Source organism: Megalobrama amblycephala, linkage group LG3 (genome assembly GCF_018812025.1).
Source record: "Megalobrama amblycephala isolate DHTTF-2021 linkage group LG3, ASM1881202v1, whole genome shotgun sequence".
Classification (NCBI taxonomy): domain Eukaryota; kingdom Metazoa; phylum Chordata; class Actinopteri; order Cypriniformes; family Xenocyprididae; genus Megalobrama; species Megalobrama amblycephala.
The window spans coordinates 5204611-5226847 of NC_063046.1; the positions used below are offsets into that span (position 1 = coordinate 5204611).

Below are 22237 nucleotides of genomic sequence, written 5' to 3' on the forward strand. Positions count from 1 at the left end.
GGCCGCGCCCCGTGCGCCGTCTCCCATACGCACTGCTGCCTCGCAGAGTCTGACCACACTCCGGGCCGCTCCCATGCCATCCGAGTCGGGTCCCCGTACTCTGCCTCGCTGCCCCACCCCCGGTGCGTCTGTGGTGCCTTTGGTCCCGCTGGCTCAGTGTCTGGAAGCGTGGATAGCGCTCCCCAGCCTGTCCAGCTGGCTCATTCGTACCATCAGACTCGGCTATGCGATTCAGTTCGCCCGGCGTCCCCCGGTTTTCAGGGGTGTCCACTACACTCAGGTGTCTCTGGACAACGCACCTGTTCTCCGGGCGGAGATTGCTGTCCTCCTGGCGAAGGATGCAATCGAGCCGGTCCCTCCAGCTGAGATGAAGTCGGGGTTTTACAGCCCCCTACTTCATTGTACTAAAAAGGGCGGTGGGCTATGGCCAATCCTGGATCTGTGCGTCTTGAACCGGTACCTTCACAAGTTGCCGTTCAAGATGCGCAGAAGCGCGTTTTCGAATGCGTCCGTCCCCGGGATTGGTTTGCAGCGATCGACCTGAAGGACGCGTACTTTCATGTCTCGATTCTGCCTCGCCACAGACCCTTCCTACGGTTTGCGTTCGAGGGTCGAGCATATCAGTACAAAGTCCTACCCTTCGGGTGGCCCTGTCGCCCCGCGTCTTCACGAAGGTTGCGGAGGCGGCCATTGTTCCCTCAAGGAACAAGGCGTTCGTATTCTCAACTACCTTGACGACTGGTTGATCCTGGCCAGCTCGCGAGCGCAGTTGTGCGAACACAGGGATATGGTTTTAGCTCACCTCAGCCGGTTGGGGCTTCGGGTCAACTGGGACAAGAGCAACTCTCCCCCGGGCAGAGGATCTCTTGTCTCGGTCTCGAGCTAGACTCGGTCGCCCGGACTGCGTGCCTCACCGAGGAACGCGTCCAGTCGGTGTTGACCTGCCTGAGCACGCTCAAGCGCAGGACAGCGGCCCCACTGAAAGTATTTCAGAGGCTCCTGGGGCATATGGCATCTGCAGCCGCGGTAACGCCGCTCGGATTGCTCCATATGAGGCCGCTTCAACACTGGCTTCGCGGCCGGGTCCTGAGATGGGCGTGGCAGCGCGGTACGCTCCGTGTTCCCGTGACACCGAGCTGCTGACGCACCCTCACCCGGTGGTCAGACCCCTCGTTCCTGCGGGCTGGAGTGCCCCTGGAACAGGTGTCCAGGCACGCTGTGGTCTCCACAGACGCCTCTGCCACCAGATGGGGGGCCACGTACAACGGGCATGCAGTATCGGGTCTATGGACGGGGCCTCAACTGCATTGGCATATCAATTGCCTGGAGTTGCTAGCAGTACGTCTTGCACTGGGCCGCTTCAAGGAGCTGCTGTCAGACAAGCACGTACTGGTCCGCTCGGACAGCACTGCGGCCGTTGCGTACATCAACCATCAAGGTGGTCTACGCTCCCGTCACATGTCGCAACTCGCCCGCCATCTCTTGCTGTGGAGTCAGAAGCATCTGAGGTCCCTTCAGGCCACTCATGTCCCAGGTGTGCTCAACCGTGCAGCTGACGGGCTCTCACGGCAGCCTCCACTTGCGGGCGAGTGGCGGCTCCACCCCCAGGCGGTCCAGCTGATTTGGCAGCATTTCGGCGAGGCCCAGGTAGACCTGTTTGCCTCCCCAGAAACTGCCCACTGCCAGTGGTTCTATTCCCTGACCGGCGGCATGCTCGGCACGGATGCCCTGGCACACAGCTGGCCCCCGGGTCTGCCCAAATATGCGTTTCCCCCAGTGAGCCTTCTCGCACAGCTCCTGTGCAAGGTCAGGGAGGACGGGGAACAGGTCTTGTTAGTGGCGCCGTACTGGCCCACTCGGACCTGGTTCTCGGACCTCATGCTCCTCGCGACAGCCCCTCCCTGGTCGATTCCTCTGAGGAAGGACCTCCTGACTCAGAGACGGGGCACCCTATGGCACCCGCGTCCAGACCTGTGGAACCTCCACGTGTGGTCCCTGGATGGGATGCGGAGGTTCTGAGTGATCTCCCGCAAGCGGTCGTAGACACCATCACTTCCGCTAGAGCTCCTTCCACGAGGAGCCTCTATGCGCTGAAGTGGAACCTATTCGTCGAATGGTGTGCCTCTTGCCGAGAGGACCCCCGATTATGCTCGGTCAGATCCGTGCTTTCCTTCCTGCAAGAAGGGTTGGAGCGAAGGCTGTCTCCCTCCACCCTGAAGGTGTATGTTGCCGCTATTGCTGCACATCACCACGCAGTTGAGGGTAAATCCCTGGGGAAACACGATCTGATCGTCAGGTACCTGAGGGGGGCGAGGAGACTGAATCCTTCTCGCCCTTCCTCCATACCCTCTTGGGATCTGACCCTGGTTCTTACATCTCTCTGGGGTCAGCCCCTCGAACCTTGCAATCAGTCGAGTTAAAAGCACTGTCTCTCAAGACCGTCCTCCTGGTTGCATTGGCTTCTCTGAAGAGGGTAGGGGATCTGCACGCATTTTCGGTCGACGAATCGTGCCTAGAGTTCGGGCCCGGCGACTCTCACGTCATCCTGAGACCCCGGCCCGGATATGTGCCCAAGGTTCCTACCACTCCCTTCAGAGATCAGGTAGTGAACCTGCAAGCGCTGCCTTCGGAGGAGGCAGACCCAGCCCTAGCTTTGCTCTGTCCCGTCCGCGCTCTGCGTGTGTACGTAGACAGAACGTGAAGCTTCAGGACCTCAGACCAGCTCTTTGTCTGTTACGGAGGCCAGCAGAAGGGAAAGGCTGTCTCCAAGCAGAGGATGGCCCACTGGATAGTGGATGCCATCGCCTTGGCGTACGAATCCCAGGGCGTGCCTTGCCCGCTCGGGTTGAGAGCCCACTCCACCAGAGGGGTGGCCTCTTCCTGGGCGCTGGCTCATGGCGCCTCGCTGACAGATATCTGTAGAGCTGCGGGCTGGGCGACACCTAACACGTTCGCTAGATTCTATAGCCTACGTGTAGAGCCGGTATCTTCCCGTGTACTCGCTTTCACTAGCCGGTAGACGCGTTGTACCCACTCTAAGTGTCGGCTTGCAATGCCATTCCTGCCCCCTGGGCCGGATGCGTGCATATTTTGACTCCAGTCATGTTCCCCACTTGGCGAACCCTGTCGAGTTCCTCCCCCTCCCCCTTCGGCTCGGACATTGCGGAGTGTCTGATGCCAGGCCTACATCCGTCGCTGACGCTGTCTGTTGGCTGGGGCCCATATGTCGTGACTCCTCTACGTGAGCGGTCCCATATGTGTATCATCCACGGTTTAAAACTCCCTACGGGCGAGTCCGTGTCTTTCCCTTAGCAGAGCCAGCTCTGCTGTCACCTGTCAGATGAGTCTCCCCCTACCCAGGTGGAGCCATCCCAGGGACTCCATATGCGTACTGCCCCCCGGGCCAGTCCATATGTGTATTCTCCACGTAAACTCCTCCCCCATTGGGTAGGTAGTGGCCTCCGCAGCGTCCCCTACGGGTTCGCTTCCCCAGTGTAGTCTAGTTTACTTAGTGGGTATGTCGGAACAGCAGTAGACTCTCTCGGCGTAAGCTCGCCCCCTTCACCGTCCAATTGGTGCGACGGGTGGCTAGAGCTTGCACTGGGCACTGGAAGGGGTTTCGTAACTGTGGCGCTTTATTTGGGATCTCAATTCGTCGGTCACTACTGACGTACGTCGAACGTGACCGACTGAAAGGGAATGTCTCGGTTACGTATGTAACCCTCGTTCCCTGAAGGAGGGAACGGAGACGTACGTCCCGTCGCCACAGTTTCTGTACCCTCGCTGTTGTGCGGACACCAGTTGTCTCCTCAGCGAAAAACAGAGTGCGACTGCATCTGCTTCCTATTTATATACACCTGTCGGAGGCGGTGCGCATTATGCAAATATCGCACGCCAATTCCATTGGCTTGTTTTAGTTCACTCGAAGCTGATAGGGCTCTCTAGCGATATCCCAATTCGTCGGTCACTACTGACGTACGTCTCCGTTCCCTCCTTCAGGGAACGAGGGTTACATACGTAACTGAGACGTTTTCTGTGCTGCACGCATATGTTACAGTATAGGTTTAAAATCACATTAAGATCACTTTTTCTGTGAGCAAGCTTTGAATACGTGTGCAGCACAGAAAACAGCGCACAAGTCTTTTGCGCTTGAATGGTCTAAATCACATTAAAATGCAGACACAGTAATGGTAAGCGGAATCAAAATGCATGTTTCTTATCGAATCTTGGAAATTTGGAACCGGTTCTAACATGGAACTGGTTCTCTGGAACTTCCTAATTGGATTTTTAAAAATGCATCACCGTTTCCACATAAATATGAAGTAGCACAGTTGTTTTCAACACTGATAATAATCATAAATGTTTCTTGAGCATCAAATCATCATATTAGAATGATTTCTGAAGGATCATGTGACACTGAAGACTGGAGTAATGATGCTGAAAATTCAGCTTTGATCACAGGAATAAATTACACTTTACTATATATTCACATAGAAAACAGTTATTTTAAATTGTAATAATATTTCACAATATTACTGTTTTTACTGTATTTCTGATGTGCTTAAAGAGATTTGGAACATTACTCTAGACATTTTTAATGTTTTACTCTCCTCTTGTGCTCTTTTTCTCATTTTCAGGTTTATTGACTGTTGCTTATTGCTGTTCTTTCACTCGTCGGAAACAGATTCACTCGTCGGAAACAGGTTTAAAGCTTGAAATATGTTCACAGCCGATGATAGTGAGTCATTGAGATGTTGTTACAGTAGGTGAGTGGATCTTCAATGTAATGCATCTCCCGTGTGATTAAAAAGCAACATCTGTAGGGTTAAATCACAATCTCTTTTTACACAATATGCCTTAATTTCACATCATGATGCCCAGTTGCACACCTTCTTGTGATTTCTCTGTTGACTTGAATAAAAGGAATCAAAAAGCAGACAGTTTCAATCGAATGCTCAATTTCTTTTGCATGGGCTGTTTAAGATCATGAGTTTTCATTATGTGTCTGAAATTGTAGAGCCCTAAAAATGTTTAAGCACAAACAAAAGTTGGTGTTTAATTAATTAAATCTCACCTTCTTTTTCATCTGCCTTCATTTGAACTGAGAAAAACCCTTGAAATGAGAAACACAGAGTGATGGTCAGTAGAGGGTTAAATTTAAGTAAAATATAACACTTTACATACAATACTGATTGTATCAAAGCAACTTCACAGTAATAAACAGGAAAATAACAATCAATTAAGCAAACATCATCAAATATGAGACAAACTCAAATTATGCTGTAAAGTTGACATGTTAGAAAGAACGCAAGACAACAATACTGATAAAGAAATAGATTTTTTTGTGGTTCTCACAACAACTAAAACGTTTGATTGTCTTTGAGTCTTCCAGAAACAACCGAGATGTTAGAAAAACTTAAGATGTTTCTACATTTTACCTACCCAGTAAAAGCGCTAGACTCCTGAAGAAAACCCTCATGTTCACTTCTTGATTCTTTCTGCTCTTATTTGTTTGAATGAACGCTGCTCCTGGGAGAGAGAGACGAGAGAATGACACACTAGTTCAGCTTTACATGCCAGTGTGACTTCTGTCAGTCGTGTCACATGATCATATTTCTCCTCCTCCATTCCCATATTTCTCTCTCTTTCTCGCTGACTGGCGCGGGAACATTTTTCACATAAAAACAGGGCATTGTTTTTTAAAATAATTCATCTTTCAAATCCATGTAGACCAGTGGTCTCAAACTCAATTCCTGGAGAGCCACAGCTCTGCACAGTTTAGCTCCAACCCTAATCAAACACACCTGATCCAGTTAATCAAGCTTTTCTTTTCTTTACTAGAAATTTCCAAGCAGGTGTGAGTTTAAGATGGTTGGAGCTAAACTGTGCAGAGCTGTGGCCCTCCAGAAGATGAGCTTGAGACCACTGATGTAGAAACAAGCGGACAAGCGATAAGATGAATGTCTTTAGTGATTAAGGATATCAAAATAGTTGATACCAGTGCGGTACCAATAATCTCTTTGGTGGACACTTTTATCCAAACCAAGTCAAGATATGAATGTCAGGTGACATGTCATAAGAGACACCTTCTAATACCAGGTATAAATAGTTTATATAGTTATATAAAGTTTATAATTGCAAACAATAAATAAATAAAATAATTAATAATTTAAAAAAAGAGTAACTTAAACTCACCTACAAATTCACCAAACTGGATCTCCTGAGAGGAAACTGATGGGGAGTCTTCCTAATCTATATTAAGGTTTGTATTCGCTTTTGTATTCAATTTTGAACATGTTGACGTGAATTCTGTCATAATTTACTCACAGTCATGTCATTCTTAACCTATATGACTTTCTTTTCAGTGAAACACCAAGGGTGAATTTTTGAAGTGAATGAAGACTGAGGCTGTCAAACTGTTCATCACGTAGTTCATATTCTCTAAGACAATATCTATCAATGCTGCATTTTGTTTCCATCTTGAGTGTCGTTTTTTCTTTCCCATTTCATAGACACCGCAAGATCACAAGACAAGTCATTTCTAACGCATGGGGAAGCTGTTCATATATTGATTTATTAAACTAAATCAGTCTTTTGGTGCATCTGCTTCTTTGTCACCTCTTTAAACATTACTTGTTTTTCTTATTTCCTGTGATTTTTTATGAACATGTTATGGATTCATGTTAATGTGTTTAATGTGTAACATTGACCATTGCCAAGCTCTTCTTTTATCATGCATATTTGAAATTTGTAATTTCAAGCTGGTAAATTTGAGATTTAACAGCTTCTGCTTGAAAGTTAAAATTGGTTAGACGTACATGTACAAATTTGTCGGATGGTCGCATATTTGAAGCAAATTTTCACAACATCCATGACGAGTTTTCTTGAAGTCATTTGCTTAGAAAGCATGTTCAGAAAATGATGAATGTAAATGTACATGTAAATGTTCCTGAATTACTCTCTGTGTCGGCGTCTTGGGGTTTGGTGTGTAACAACGCCAGCAATTAGGTCATCATTATGAGTTTAAATTTATAATTTAATTGAATCCTAGATGCATCTACATTAACCTGCCATGATTCTTATTCTAATATTGTCTGATTATAGTTTTTTTTTTTTTTTTTTTTTTTTTTGCCCCCATTGATTTGGTTGTGTGAATCATTTGAATAGCTAACTCTTTTGCCTATATGTAAATAATGTGTGTCATCTTGCCTTGGAAAGAAGCTAAGAAAATTACTTTGCTGATGAATGAGATGTTGTGAGATGTTGATGGATCTAAGAGCCAAAAATCAAGCTCAGTTGTTCTTCCTCACATGTGCGTTTTCATAATTGAAGAGTCTTTTTGTTCCCAACAAAAGACTCTTCAATTATGAAAGAGATGTAAAGTCAATACACTGAAAATGACCTTATTACAGTCTTTAAGTATTAATATATTTAGTGTGCCCTCTCAGCATTAATTGAAAACATTAAACATAGGTTGGATATTCCACACACCATAAATGCTGTTCTGAACACATTCAAGTTATTTATGATTTTTGATATAATTTTAGTGTTTTCTGGAAAAAAAGCAGAAAATATTTTACAAAAGCAAAATTTAAAATTTTGTAAAGCTTTCAGTATACTTTACAAATATATAAATCTATTTTTTTCCCCGTATGTTTGTTGACATTAAAGGAATAACCTACATTACAAACTCAAATTAGACATCAGTAGCAATGTGTTTCATCTAACATCTCTAGAGGTTTTTTTTTTTTTTACAAAGTTTACAAAACCTTCATTATAAAAACAAAGGATTGGCAAGAAATCAGACTGTGGTTTCAGCATCATTTCCCTATGGGGAACGTTTTGAAATAGTGTTAATCTAATCTTTAAAGTGATTGGAATATTCCTGTAAAGTAAAAGATTTATTTTAGGGCACAATTTGGTGACCCAACACAGTGCTAAAATGATTAATCATTAATCAATTGCACAAAGTGTCAAAACTTAGTGGCAAAATACCGTAGGGGTTGATTGAAAGCACAGCCTTTACCAACAATATGGGATGCGTTTCACCATTTCTGTTATTTAGTTTACTATTCAAATCATATTTATTTGTACAGCAATTTTCACAATACATATTGTTTCAAAGCAGCTTAATGCTATAATGCATGTCAACATTATAATTTAGAGTGATCTGTTATCAGAGTTGACTGTCCAAATTATGTAATTTCAGAAATGTACATTTATAATCACACAGTTAGCTAACAGTGTAATAATATACTTTACAATCACTGTTAGCAAATTAATTGAAGGTAGAAACAATGATCCTAACTGTTTGCATTTAGCATTGTTCTTTCATTGACCCACCGGTTAAGAATGACTCATTGTTTACTTGAACATTTAAATAATTTTTATTATGCATAATTCTTTTCTTCAAAAAACAAAACAAAACAAAAAAAATACAAGTAACTTAATTTTTCAATGTTTTGAGGCAGCAGTGCACTTTCATTACAAAATAAATGAAAGACATTTAAAAATCATTTTCTTAGCTATTTCTAGACATTTCAGCCACTTGGTGACTTGCGCCATTACATTAACAGACTGATTATACACATTCTGTGCAGGAGCCTGAGTTTTAAGTATCAGTACATTTGCAGAATACAAACACTAACTCTCACAAAAACACACACTCATACACACAATCTTTCTCTCTCACACAGATTAAATAAATGATATAGTTCCCTCTTCCCCATATTTTCAGCTTATTGCTTCATTGTTTCCAGAGTCACAGTACACACACAATTATAAATGTGCAGAATAACTTATACTTTAGTGTTGGGTTCATCAAGCCTTCAGTGCTCATCGACCAGTTTCAGAAAGCAAAAGGCACGTCCAGGCAGCATCCTTACAACAGGAGGACTGCAAGGATCCCTGAGAGAATTACCACAGCAGCTGAAAAGACAAGAAAAAAGAAATTATTTAATAAAGGACTTGGCTCAGCTAACTGACCATGAAAAGCACAACACAAATAAAAATCTGAGACTCAACCTGAGGTCACTGTGAATAATGTACATTATCAAATGACTTCTGTTGGCTAGATGTCAGAAATGCTCCTGGATTGCACAGTACATGCTATGCTATTTGTTGTGCAAATGCTTATGTGCCAATAAAATTCAAATAAGATCAGATTAATCTCAAATAACACGCATTTAGCAACTAAAGAGCTGTCGGGCAGTCGGTTTAGTAGTGTGTTGCGTAAGTCATTGAGCATGTTGAATCAACGTCGGGAAAAGAGCTCACTCTGATTTGCTGTTCAGCTTTGTAAACCAGGACACGAACCAGAACTAAAGTGACAAAGCAATCAAACACCGAAGACAAGTAGGCACACAAAGAAGGCATACCTACTGTACATCTTCATATTTTCAGAGCATTCCAATACACAAATATTTTCTTAAAGACATGGCTGTACGTAGCCTAATTAATGTAAGTGAAGACAAACTGATTAGCATTGTTCATATAAAATGGTAAGCGAGTGCTGCTTTGTTCACAGTTTGTATATTCACATTCATAGTTCAAGTTGCCTTTTTTGAATGACAAATTCAGAGTACTGTCATCTGCTGTTGTGGAGGTTATAATCTTGCAGATGCAGAACGTACATGCTGGTTGGCTGTCGGCTGTGTTCAAGCACAACTTTTTTGCCCAGATGCAGCCAAAGTCAGCCGACACAACAACATCGGCTTCCGTCGCCACTAGTTCTTTGACATTGGTTTGGTGTGTACCGGCCTTAACACATAGTACAGATTTTCTATTAAAATCATAAAAAGCAGATTCAGCTTGGCATTGCAATTAGCCATTGCCCCAAGTGGTGCTCATGTCCAGTGACTTCCAGCTCCTTCTCTCTGGGCATAATGGGTGGAACTTGATCTAGTTATGTTTAGGGTTAGGGTGTGGCTGGACATTTAAGCTCCACCTGGATGACAAGCTCCACCCATTGGCTCTGCAGTGAGCAGCCTCTCTATTGCCTTAATGTGGCAGTATCAAGTTCTTACCCTGAGAAGCCACATGCTGCAGCGTGTTGCTCCCTCCTGTTGTAGGTTTTGCTGTAGTAGTTGTAGAAGTGGTTGTATTAGATGCTGTATCTGTAGTGGGTGTTACTACTGCAACATCTGAGCTGTTAATGTTGGTTAGATCAACTGATGAATTTGTTGCCATTCGTGTGACTGGAGACCCCATATTGCCTGAGGAAATGGAAACAAAGAAAACGTTTTAATTTTTGTAACTAATTGAAATCTCTTTCAGTATTTCGATAATTGTGTCGCTCTCACCATTGGTAAAGTTGCCAGTGAAGAAGAAGAGATAAGCGCCTGTGTTTGCCGCACGGGTGCTGCTGTTGAGACCCGCAGCTATGAAAATGCATTGAATCTTTGCGTTGTTCACAGAGCCACGGAAGGATCCAGGTCCAAACTGTAAGAGAAAAAAGTAAAATTTGTAAAAATTAAGGGTTAAAATGAGTGGGCTCCCCCTCCACCTCAAGGTGTTCAGTTCCACTCTTGGTTTTTCCTTTTTCACTTACTGCTGTCTAACATACTGTACATTTGCTCCATTTCTGTTCTACTGTATAATTGTCTCAGAATGTTTTTTTTTTTTTTTTTAAGCCTTCCCTGTTGTTCTTCATTTGCATATCATTTATAGCCAAGAATCTTCTGTGCAAAGCTTGGCAGAGCATTTCAGAGAAAAAGCTCTATGAAAGGGAGTCTTACAGTGTTATCCTGAGTCAGAATGTTGTTGTTCAGTGTGGCACGGATGAACTTAGGTACACCATTGTTGTTGGCACACGAATAGATGGTGTCACCATCGCCCTATGAGAAGCAAAGGTAAATAAGTCAAGTAAAGTAAAGAACCCAAATCTCTTGGTGCTTTGAAATCACATTTTACAAAAGGAAACTTAAGATTTAAGTGTATGTGGATACATATGAGAAATAAATTAGATCTTTTACAGACCTCCTTGTTGTCTTGAGAGAGGCCAACTGCAATGTAACCATTCGACTCCCCACTGAGCTCAAAAGTGAGATTTTCTGAACTTCCGTTTACCCCTCTTGTGGAGGCAAAAAAGCAGCTATTGGAAGTAGATGGATCACAGCTGGCTGGAGTGGAGAAACATGCCTTGTCCTTCTTACAGCTGCCCCTGGTGACCTTATCATGAAAAGTTATGTTCACATAAGTCATGAAATGCAGTGCTAAAGTTAAAAAAAAAATCTGTTGAGAATGTTTTAAAAATGCATACAATCTAAAGTAAACTCAAGAGTTTAACTTAAAAACTAAATAATATAGCAATGTACCATCACACTATACTGTAGTCAACACATCACTGACTTTGCTAGCACTTCACCTTAACTTCAAAAAAACAACATAGGCCATCTTAACCAAGAAAAATATAACTGGCTCTCCAGCCTGTTCACACTTACAACTGTAGTACCAGTGTTTGCTGTAACGTTAGATGAAGTGGTGTTTGATGTTGCAGTTGCGTTTGATGCTGCAGTGGCAGTAGATGCAGTGGTGTTTGATGCTGCAGTGGCATTAGATGCTGCAGTTGCGTTAGATGCAGTGGCATTACTTGCTGCAGTGACAGTAGATGCAGTGGCATTTGATGCTGCAGTGGCGCTAGATGCAGTTGCATTTGATGCTGCAGTGGCGTTAGATGCAGTGGCGTTTGGTGCTGCAGTGGTGTAAGATGCAGTGGCATTTTTTGATGCAGTGGCGTTTGGTGCTGCAGTGGCGTTAGATGCAGTGGCCTTTGGTGCTGCAGTGACAGTAGATGCAGTGGCGTTTGATGCTGCAGTGACGTTAGATGCAGTGGTGTTTGGTGCTGCAGTGACAGTAGATGCAGTGGCGTTTGGTGCTGCAGATGCTGCAGTGGCGCTAGATGCAGTTGCGTTTGATGCTGCAGTGGCGTTAGATGCAGTGGCGTTTGATGCTGCAGTGGCGTTAGATGCAGTGGCATTTGGTGCTGCAGTGGCATTAGATGCAGTGGTGTTTGGTGCTGCAGTGACAGTAGATGCATTGGCGTTTGGTGCTGCAGTGGCATTAGATGCAGTGGCGTTTGATGCTGCAGTGGCATTTGATGCTGTAGTGGCGTTAGATACAGTGGCGTTTGGTGCTGCAGTGGCGTTTGATGCTGTAGTGGCGTTTGATGCTGTAGTGGCGTTAGATACAGTGGCGTTTGGTGCTGCAGTGGCGTTAGATACAGTGGCGTTTGGTGCTGCAGTGGCGTTAGATGCAGTGGCGTTTGGTGCTGCAGTGGCGTTAGATGCAGTGGCGTTTGGTGCTGCAGTGGCGTTAGATGCAGTGGCGTTTGGTGCTGCAGTGGCATTAGATGCAGTGGCGTTTGGTGCTGCAGTGACAGTAGATACAGTGGCGTTTGGTGCTGCAGTGGCATTAGATGCAGTGGCGTTTGGTGCTGCAGTGGCGTTTGGTGCTGCAGTGGTGTTTGGTGCTGCAGTGGCGTTAGTTGCAGTGGCATTTGTACTGGGCGTTATGACCGAAACATCTGTGCTGTTAGGGTTGCTTAAGTCCACTGACCTATCTGTGGCCAGTATAGTGACTGGAGAATCCAGAGAGCCTGGAAAAGGAGTAGAGGGAAGAGGATGATTTACTTTTATTACAAAACAAATTTTATGTCATTTACTTGATCAAGGGGTTGCACTCACCATTTGAGATGCTGCCTGTTAAAACAGAGACGAAAGTTTCTGTGGTTGCAGCACGAGCGGTGCTGCTGCCAAGACCTGCAGCATTGAAAATGCATTGAATCGTTTTTCCATTCACCGAGCCACGGAAGCTTCCAGGGATGAACTGCAGCACACCAGAAATAATGTTACTTAATATTACACTGTGAAGGTGACACAGAAGCTATACCTGAGGTAGCATATACAGTGCAGTGGAAAAGTTTTGGAGATTTCTGTCACAAAAATGATCTGAAACATAGCAGCAAGCTTAGATCATAATGGCTGAAAAACAAGAAAATGTATATTTTGCAATGGCTGGTCAGTGCATTGCAATACTTGAACACCACTGAAATGCTGTGGAAGGACTTTAAATGCACAGTTCATGCTTGTAAACCTACAAATCTCACTGAGCTGAAGCTTAAGGAGGAGTGAGCCACAATTCTACCACAACAGTAAATAACTACGGGAATGTGTTATTGCTGGGTGTTACCAGTTACTGACTAGAGGATGAAGCAGTCAGAGCCATTATATTTTATTTGGATTTTATGAATTATTGCATTTTTGCACATATTGCATTTTTATAGAGGCAAAATTTTGAGACCTGTGTGAAGGAGAAGAACTAGGTTTTTTGTTGATCTCTTCCTTGTTTTTATATACTAATAAATTATCTATTGTTAAGAATCTCTATTGCTAATATTGCCATAAAAAAGTGCCTTACTGTGTTATCCTGAGTCAGTCTTTGATTGTTCAGTGTGGCACGGATGAACTTGAGTACACCATTAATATTGGCACAAGAATAGACGATGGCACCTTGACCCTAATGATGTGAAAAATAAATTAGACAGAGAACCATTTTCTGATACTTCAACTTTTAAGATTAAAGTGCTTCAATATTAGTTTGTTTCATTAAAAGAAATATATGACTAAAAAGTCCCAGATCTCTTACACTGCTGTCTCGAGATAGTCCAGCTGCAATGTAACCATCTGACTCGCCACTGAGCTCAAAGGTAAAATTATCTGCATTTTCGGTTGTTCCTTTAGTAGAGAGGAAATAGCAGGAACCTTGTGCACCTGGATTACAAGTAGGTGGAGCGGAGAAACAAGCCCTATCCCTTCTGCAGTTATCCCTGCCAGTAATTGCCTGCAATAAACAAGAAGACAAATTGAAACAAAAACATAAATGCAGGGTATACAAGAACTTGCAAAAGTACTTTTTTTATAATTTAAAAAAACTTTCACTTCAACAATCAAGAATGTTACTTCAATTTTCTAAACAAGAAAAGGAATTTGACTTACTAGTGATTGATTATTGATGTTGGTTATGATATTGGAGCCTGGTAATGTTATATTGTTTGGCACGTTGGGAGGGCTTGTTTGGGTTAGGTTGGTGGTGATGTTGGGAGGACGTGTTTGGGTCAGGTTCATGGTTATGTTTGGAGGGTGGGTGATGGTCAGGTTGGTGGTGATGTTGGGAGGGCTTGTTTGGGTCAGGTTCATGGTTATGTTTGGAGGAGGGGTCATGGTCAGGTTAGTGGTGATGTTGGGTGCGCTTGTGTGGGTCAGGTTCATGGTTATGTTTGGAGGTGGGGTCATGGTCAAGTTAGTGGTGATGTTGGGTGGGATTGTGTGGGTCAGGTTCATGGTTATGTTTGGAGGGGGGGTCATGGTCAGGTTAGTGGTGATGTTGGGTGGGCTTGTTTGGGTCTGGTTCATTGTTATGTTTGGAGGTGGGGTCATGGTCAAGTTAGTGGTGATGTTGGGTGGGATTGTGTGGGTCAGGTTCATGGTTATGTTTGGAGGGGGGTCATGGTCAGGTTAGTGGTGATGTTGGGTGGGCTTGTTTGGGTCTGGTTCATTGTTATGTTTGGAGGAGGGGTCATGGTCAGGTTAGTGGTGATGTTGGGTGGGCTTGTGTGGGTCAGGTTCATGGTTATGTTTGGAGGTGGGGTCATGGTCAGGTTAGTGGTGATGTTGGGTGGGATTGTGTGGGTCTGGTTCATGGTCATGTTTAGAGGGGGGGTAATGGTCAGGTTAGTGGTGATGTTGGGTGGGCTTGTGTGGGTCAGGTTCATGGTCATGTTTAGAGGGGGGGTCATGGTCAGGTTAGTGGTGATGTTGGGTGGGCTTGTGTGGGTCAGGTTCATGGTCATGTTTAGAGGGGGGGTAATGGTCAGGTTAGTGGTGATGTTGGGTGGGCTTGTGTGGGTCAGGTTCATGGTCATGTTTAGAGGGGGGGTCATGGTCAGGTTAGTGGTGATGTTGGGTGGGCTTGTGTGGGTCAGGTTCATGGTTATGTTTAGAGGAGGGGTCATGGTCAAGTTAGTGGTGATGTTGGGAGGGCTTGTGTGGGTCAGGTTCATGGTTATGTTTGGAGGGGGGGTCATGGTCAAATTAGTGGTGATGTTGGGAGGGCTTGTTTGGGTCAGGTTCATGGTTATGTTTGGAGGGGGGGTCATGGTCAGGTTAGTGGTGATGTTGGGTGGGCTTGTTTGGGTCTGGTTCATGGTTATGTTTAGAGGAGGGGTCATGGTCAAGTTAGTGGTGATGTTGGGAGGGCTTGTTTGGGTCAGGTTCATGGTTATGTTTGGAGGGGGGGTCATGGTCAGGTTAGTGGTGATGTTTGGTGGGCTTGTTTGGGTCAGGTTCATGGTTATGTTTAGAGGAGGGGTCATGGTCAAGTTAGTGGTGATGTTGGGAGGGCTTGTTTGGGTCAGGTTCATGGTTATGTTTGGAGGGGGGGTCATGGTCAGGTTAGTGGTGATGTTGGGTGGGCTTGTGTGGGTCAGGTTCATGGTTATGTTTGGAGGTGGGGTCATGGTCAGGTTAGTGGTGATGTTGGGTGGGATTGTGTGGGTCTGGTTCATGGTCATGTTTAGAGGGGGGTAATGGTCAGGTTAGTGGTGATGTTGGGTGGGCTTGTGTGGGTCAGGTTCATGGTCATGTTTAGAGGGGGGTCATGGTCAGGTTAGTGGTGATGTTGGGTGGGCTTGTTTGGGTCAGGTTCATGGTTATGTTTGAAGGGGGGGTCATGGTCAGGTTAGTGGTGATGTTGGGTGGGCTTGTTTGGGTCAGGTTCATGGTTATGTTTAGAGGAGGGGTCATGGTCAAGTTAGTGGTGATGTTGGGTGGGCTTGTTTGGGTCAGGTTCATGGTTATATTTAGAGGAGGGGTCATGGTCAGGTTAGTGGTGATGTTGGGAGGGCTTGTTTGGGTCAGGTTCGTGGTTATGTTTGGAGGGGGGGTCATGGTCAGGTTGGTGGTGATGTTGGGAGGGCTTGTGTCGGTCAGGTTCATGGTTATGTTTGGAGGGGGGGTCATGGTCAGGTTAGTGGTGATGTTGGGAGGGCTTGTTTGGGTCAGGTTCATGGTTATGTTTGGAGGGGGGGTCATGGCCAGGTTAGTGGTGATGTTGGGTGGGCTTGTTTGGGTCTGGTTCATTGTTATGTTTGGAGGGGGGGTCATGGTCAGGTTGGTGGTGATGTTGGGAGGGCTTGTTTGGGTCAGGTTCACGGTTATGTTTGGAGGTTGGGTGATGGTCAGGTTGGTGGTGATGTTGGGAGGGCTTGTGTCGGTCAGGTTCATGGTTATGTTTGGAGGGGGGGTCATGGTCAAGTTAGTGGTGATGTTGAGAGGGCTTGATTGGGTCAGGTTCGTGGTTATGTTTGGAGGGGGGGTCATGGTCAGGTTAGTGGTGATGTTGGGAGGGTTTGTTTGCGTCAGGTTCATGTTAGAAGGTATTGAGCTGTTGCTTGTCGTGGAGTTGCTACTGTCTGTTCCATTGACTCCAAGCATCATGCATGCCATCCCCAGGATAGCCACACAGATCCAATTACTCCCCATCAGTGATCTTTATGTACTTATAAGACTGTTAATCTTGCAGCTCGATTTTTGTAACCTGTAATTAAAAATGAAAAGTAATTCAGTTTGTATAATCAACAACAACAAAAAATAAAACATTTTTCGAAAATTAAATATCTAATAGCTATTAATGAATTATCTGAAAGACTTATTTTTAAACATTTCTTTGATTGCAAATACATTAAGAGAGTGAGCCATAATTCTGAATTCATCAACATAGTTTAACTTAATTTACTTAGTAATATGTTGTTGAAAGCTGTATGGCACTTTAACATTAACAATTTAACCTTAACACTTACATATGAGTATTGATTAAAGAGTTAGTTCATCCAAAATTCTTTCACCCTCATGAAGTTCCAAACTTTTGTTCATCTTCCAAACACAAAATAAGTTATTTTTAATCAAATCTAAGAGGTTTTTATCCCTCCATTGACAGTTCATGCAACTACCACAAATAATTAAAAAAGTTCATAAAGAGATTGTAAAATGAATCCATATGAATTGAGCAGTTTAGTCCAAATTTTCTAAAGAGAAGCAATCACTTTATATAATGCACAGATTGAATTCAGGCTTCTTCTTTTTTTTTTTTTTTTTTTTTTTTTTTCAATTTAAACACGGATCAGCTAACATAAAGAGAAGCTCAAACAAACCTGTTTGACATGTGAGAACAAACCTCTTGTGGAAGCTCAAACGTAATGCGTAACACCAGAATGGTCCTCATTGGTTCTTGCACATCAAGCAAGCATGCTTTCGCTTTACCATAACTGATGTGTGAATTAATGAATGTTTATATGTGAATAAAAGCCTAAATTCAGTCAGTTCAACATATAAAGTGATTGTGTCTTTAGACTAAACCGCTAAATCAATATGGATTAGTTTTATGATCTCTTTTAATTAATTATTCATCAGAAAAAGAGTCTGACAAAAACTGTTTTTCCCCACAGAATGTCCCACTATACACTGTAAAAGTAAATATGTAGAGGTTACATTGAAGCCAATTTGATTTACATAAATATTATTGAGTAATATTTAGTTTCAGGTGTTTTTACCAACATGTTCTCCAACCAATACGACCATATAGGTTGTTTGTCACTTCCCTGAAATACGACCCATAGGAGCGTTTACTAAAGTAGCGCTCCTATCAACAACAGGACACTTTCGTTTTAATGCATTGTTCCCTTTTATCTGCCTCATATTTCGGTTTCGTGTAGCTCAATTAGCACAGCATTGCAATATATAACAATATGAAATCATGTGATCATGGGTTCAATCCCAGGGAACGTAACATGACATTATTTTTACACCAGCTAGAGGGCGCATGACTTTAAAACGTAAATATAAGTCATAATAAGGTGCTTTTTTTTTTTTTTTTTTGTCAATTTACAAGTTTTCTTTTGTAAAATTGTTGTTTCTCCCACACTTTTGAGAGCCATGTCTCTGAAACATGATAATACTTGACTTGATTTCCACCCCATTCTCACTCACGAGGGGTCCGATACTGCTGCATGTCCAAGAGATGCCATACTGGCAGCAAACGCGCCCAGCGAAGCAAGACATTCTGAGTGCTTAAGATGAAAAATAAGCGCCATGTGGCTTAGGTGATATTGGAGGAGCAAATTCACTATACACCTTATAAGCTGCCCACTATGAACACAATAACACATTAAGCATTTTCCTAGAAAATAAAACACAGTTATGAAGAAAACGCTTGATGCATTAAGACACTGATATTAAATGACCAATAAAGATGTGCAGACAAGCAGGTCAGGCGGAATATGAAGACAACGCGCTTTCAACGTTCAGCGTTTTCCACTTATAGAAAACCGTTATAAACGCTTAACATAAAAATAGTGTCCTTCCACTTTGTTTACCATTGTCTTAGCAGATGTGTGAGAAAATAGTTTCTCCCTGGTTGTTGTTTTAAGATTAATCCACGTAAAGCGTTAATGTCCATTGATGCGGCTGTAACGCATTGCTTTCAATGAGAATTGAGAAATATTTCATGTCAAACCTCCACTGAGGCAAAGCGCATGGTAATTTTGTCTTCTTGAAAAATCACATATTGGCGTAAAATTTTGTCATCGTATAACAGCACAGCATAGCTATAAAGTGACTCCTAATCAACAATTTCTCAATATAAAACACCTAACAGAGCCAGATGAAAAAGTCACAGTAATGAAATGTCATTTTGGCCTTTATTCATATAAAACAGAGAAAAAAGCAAAATGAGACCACAAGCGGGAACTCGATGATGTTAGAGCGCTAAACAAGAGGCTATAAGGTTTAGAAATGTAATGTTTAGGTTAAAATATAAATGTACAAGTAATAATAATAGTAATTTAACGAATGACAATTAATCAATGTCATTTAGGCAGGCTCTTGAAGCGAGTCGTTGACGCCAGAGGAAAAGCACTAGAGGGCGCTTTAGCGTCTGTGTGTATGACGCAAAACACTGTAAATTAAATTTAGCATTTTTACATATTAAATAAGTTAAAATATTAATCTTGCATAAAGAAAATTGGCTTGTATCTGCTAATTCTATTCATCAGTGTTAAAATAAAGAAACAGCATTTTCCATATTTCATTTCTGGTTTAAAAAAAGGAAAAACGAATGGATGCAAAAGTACACGGACCAACTTGCCATTTCTTCGCAAGTTTTCGTAAAATTTACTAGCAATTTCTGAGTGTAAAGCTTTAATTGTAGTAACAGGTATTTTGGCAGAAATGTACATCAGAGTTGATTTAGTGCTTATGTAACCCCTCTAACCCAGGTCCTTCTCACCCCGCTCCGCGCGGGTCTCGAACCTGGGTCTCCGGCGTGGGAGTCGGACGCTCTAACAAGGAGGCTAAAGGCTGCAACCTCTAGCGTCAGTCGCTAGAGCATCTCTTGAGATCAGAGGAGTGACGTTTACTCGCACAGCAACTACTAGCTGGCCTCCGTTACACTTACGTCGAATCGCTGCCTCTTCAGCTTTTGTTCTACAAAATATTTACTCAGGGTGAGGTTTAGGCATTCACTTTGACATTAAATTTCCAACAACTAGAAACAACAAAGCAACATTCAATCCATCAAGAATAACCTTGAGTCTTCTTATTGTAAGACAAAACAGAAATTATAAAAAACATTCATAAAATGAGCATTCTGTTCTACTGGCCTGAGAATGAAAGAATTTCACTAACTTGGCATTTGTAAGATTCTAATGCTCACCAAACTTTTGTTTTGTTCTGTTACTCTACTCCACCTTGTCTGGTGTGTTAGTTATTTTATATTAGATCTAAAGCATTTCTGAATGCTGATAAAGATCATTATAATTGTTGTTGAGTTGCCTTTCCAGTTTCTCTGGTGCGTATAGATAGCGACATATGGACTGTTCTCAGCGATCTATCTCAGCAGTGGTTGTTTGTTTAATGTAACTAAGATGCTATCTTAGCTATATTATGCAATCTAAGAAGCTTTTCTTAATTGAAGTGCACATTCAATTCTACGTGCACACCAGTGTTACACTACAATATATATATATATATATATATATATATATATATATATATATATATATATATATATATATATATATATATATATATCACATTGACTTCTGCAACCATTCTTGACTTTCTAACTATGGTAAAGTGCAAAATTACAGAAATTGATGGATCCTTGGAATTCATCCCATAACCTGAATGTAAATTTGGAAACAACAACAAATTAAAAAAAAAAAAAAAAAAAAAAAAAAAAAGTTAATTGTAGAAGCCAGTGACTCCATAGTCATTCCCTAGTCTGGGGCTCTGAAAAAGTTGGGTAATTCTGAAGGATAGCAGCATCCGATAAAACATCAACACATATATTTCAGAGTAGACAAAGACCAAAAAAAAAAAAAAAAAAAAATCCTTCAAATGATCAATCATTGTATTCCAACCAATTTATCTTCAAAAAATATCTAATATTCAATCAATAAAATGTGTCTATTATAAGAAATATAAAACATAAAGTACAAGGTAAATAATAAAAAGTAATCATTTTGTATATTATCAAATGAACACTAATGATGAAATTGTGGTTCCTAGAAATATCCTGACATATTAGTTACACACACACACACGAAAAAAGTATGAATGTAATTCCATTATAAAGCTAAATATCAAAGCAAATGGTAATTTGTTTTAAAGAATCATAGCACAAACACATTTCAAGAAAACAACTGGAAGATTAAAAGTACATTTAAAAAAGGCGCAGAATTGTGCGTTAGTTCTGAGATTCATCTGATATGTTGTTATCTAATGCACTGACATTCAGACATCTTAGAAGAAAAACTTCCCTCATGGGATCATTATGAATTTAGTCTAATTTTGTTTTTATTCTTTTTTAACAAGTTGCTTATTAGCTTGCATATTGGCTGTTTATTAGTACTTATAAAGCTTATACAGTATTAATGCATGACCATATTCTACATTCTTAATCCTACCCAATCCCTAAACTTAACAACTTACTTACTTTACTAACTATTAATAAGCAGTAAATTAAGAGTTTATTGAGGCAAAAGTCGTAGTTAATAGTGAATGTGTGTTCCTCAAACTAAAATGTAACCAAAATTAAATAACCCGTTAAATATGATTCAATCATTTGAAACATTAGACATAAAAGCTTCTTGGCATAAAGGTTCTTTAGAATTTAGCCCTGGAGTTCTATATAGAACCTTTTTTGAGTGTATTTTAAATAAATATTAAAGTATCATGTTTCAACATTTTTAAATATACCTCATCTTTGTATAATGTAATCTCATTAAATGCATCTGTCTCTGCAGTTATGATTCACTCAATATGTTAACAGCCGTGTTAAAAAGAAGCTTAAAGTGTTTCTTACCAGTGTGTGAGAAGTTCTGTGAGTTTAAGACCAATAATGGAGGTGTCAAGCTTTTCTCACTTTAGTAACTTTCATGCAGGGTGGGACCTGAAGAGCTGGAAACAATGCTTTTAACTTACTTCAGACTGCGTCATTTAAACATTCAAGCGTAAAAGCAAAGCCAACACACATTATGATGTCTGGCATAGGGAGGCGTAGCACTCCTGAATTCATACGTTCCCACTGCAGCTTCAGCTCAAATACAGAAGATCAAACAACTTGATTGACTGCAGTTTTCTACATCAGAAAAAGAGTCTTCTGTGTTTTTCCCCACAGAATGTCCCACTATACACTGTAAAAGTGAAAAGCTTTTGGGTGTAAAGCTGTTTCTATACCAGATTTTTCATTGTAGTAACTGGTATTTTGGCAGAAACGTATGTCAGAGTTGATTTAGTGCTTACGTCGAATCACTGCCTCTTCAGCTTTTGTTCTACAAAATATTTACTCAGGGTGAGGTTTAGGCATTCACTTTGACATTAAATTTCCCACAACTGGAAACAACAAAGCAACATTCAATCCATCAAGAATAACCTTGAGTCTTCTTATTGTAAGACAAAACCGAATTTATAAAAAACATTCATAAAATGAGCATTCTGTTCTACTGGCCTGAAAAAAGGAGTGAGAATGAAAGAATTTCACCATCTAACTTGGCATTTGTAAGATTCTAATGCTTACTAAACTTTTGATTTGTTCTGATAAATACCTGTGGAATAATTACTTTAAGTCACTCTACTCCACCTTGTCTGGTGTGTTAGTTATTTTATATTCGATCTAATCTACA

The 22237-nt window shown here is 42.0% G+C and overlaps 3 protein-coding genes across 3 annotated transcripts in view; all 3 read right to left on the minus strand.

Moving 5' to 3' along the window:
• LOC125263968 overlaps positions 1 to 5625 on the minus strand; it is a 31381-nt gene extending 25756 nt beyond the window's left edge. The window contains exons 1-2 of the mRNA XM_048183169.1: positions 5443 to 5625; positions 5075 to 5113 (exon numbers count right to left, since the gene is read on the minus strand). Of these exons, the coding sequence (XP_048039126.1) occupies positions 5075 to 5113; positions 5443 to 5479 (76 nt within the window). The 5' untranslated portion in view covers positions 5480 to 5625. The remainder of the gene's footprint in view (positions 1 to 5074; positions 5114 to 5442) is intronic.
• A 2484-nt stretch (positions 5626 to 8109) lies between these two features.
• si:cabz01007794.1 (mucin-19) lies at positions 8110 to 14606 on the minus strand. The gene is made up of 10 exons (XM_048183584.1): positions 13995 to 14606; positions 13645 to 13839; positions 13417 to 13515; positions 12684 to 12825; positions 11442 to 12595; positions 10978 to 11169; positions 10737 to 10835; positions 10302 to 10440; positions 10026 to 10214; positions 8110 to 8928 (listed from the first exon to the last, which is right to left on the minus strand). Exons 1-10 carry the CDS (start codon positions 14481 to 14483, stop codon positions 8882 to 8884), a joined length of 2745 nt encoding a protein of 914 aa, XP_048039541.1. The 5' UTR covers positions 14484 to 14606; the 3' UTR covers positions 8110 to 8881.
• A 1006-nt stretch (positions 14607 to 15612) lies between these two features.
• LOC125264340 (agglutinin-like protein 10) lies at positions 15613 to 21565 on the minus strand. The gene is made up of 2 exons (XM_048183585.1): positions 21418 to 21565; positions 15613 to 16593 (listed from the first exon to the last, which is right to left on the minus strand). The coding sequence occupies exon 2, from the start codon at positions 16536 to 16538 to the stop codon at positions 15642 to 15644; it is 897 nt and encodes a 298-aa protein (XP_048039542.1). The 5' UTR covers positions 16539 to 16593; positions 21418 to 21565; the 3' UTR covers positions 15613 to 15641.
• Between the last annotated feature and the right edge of the window lie 672 nt (positions 21566 to 22237).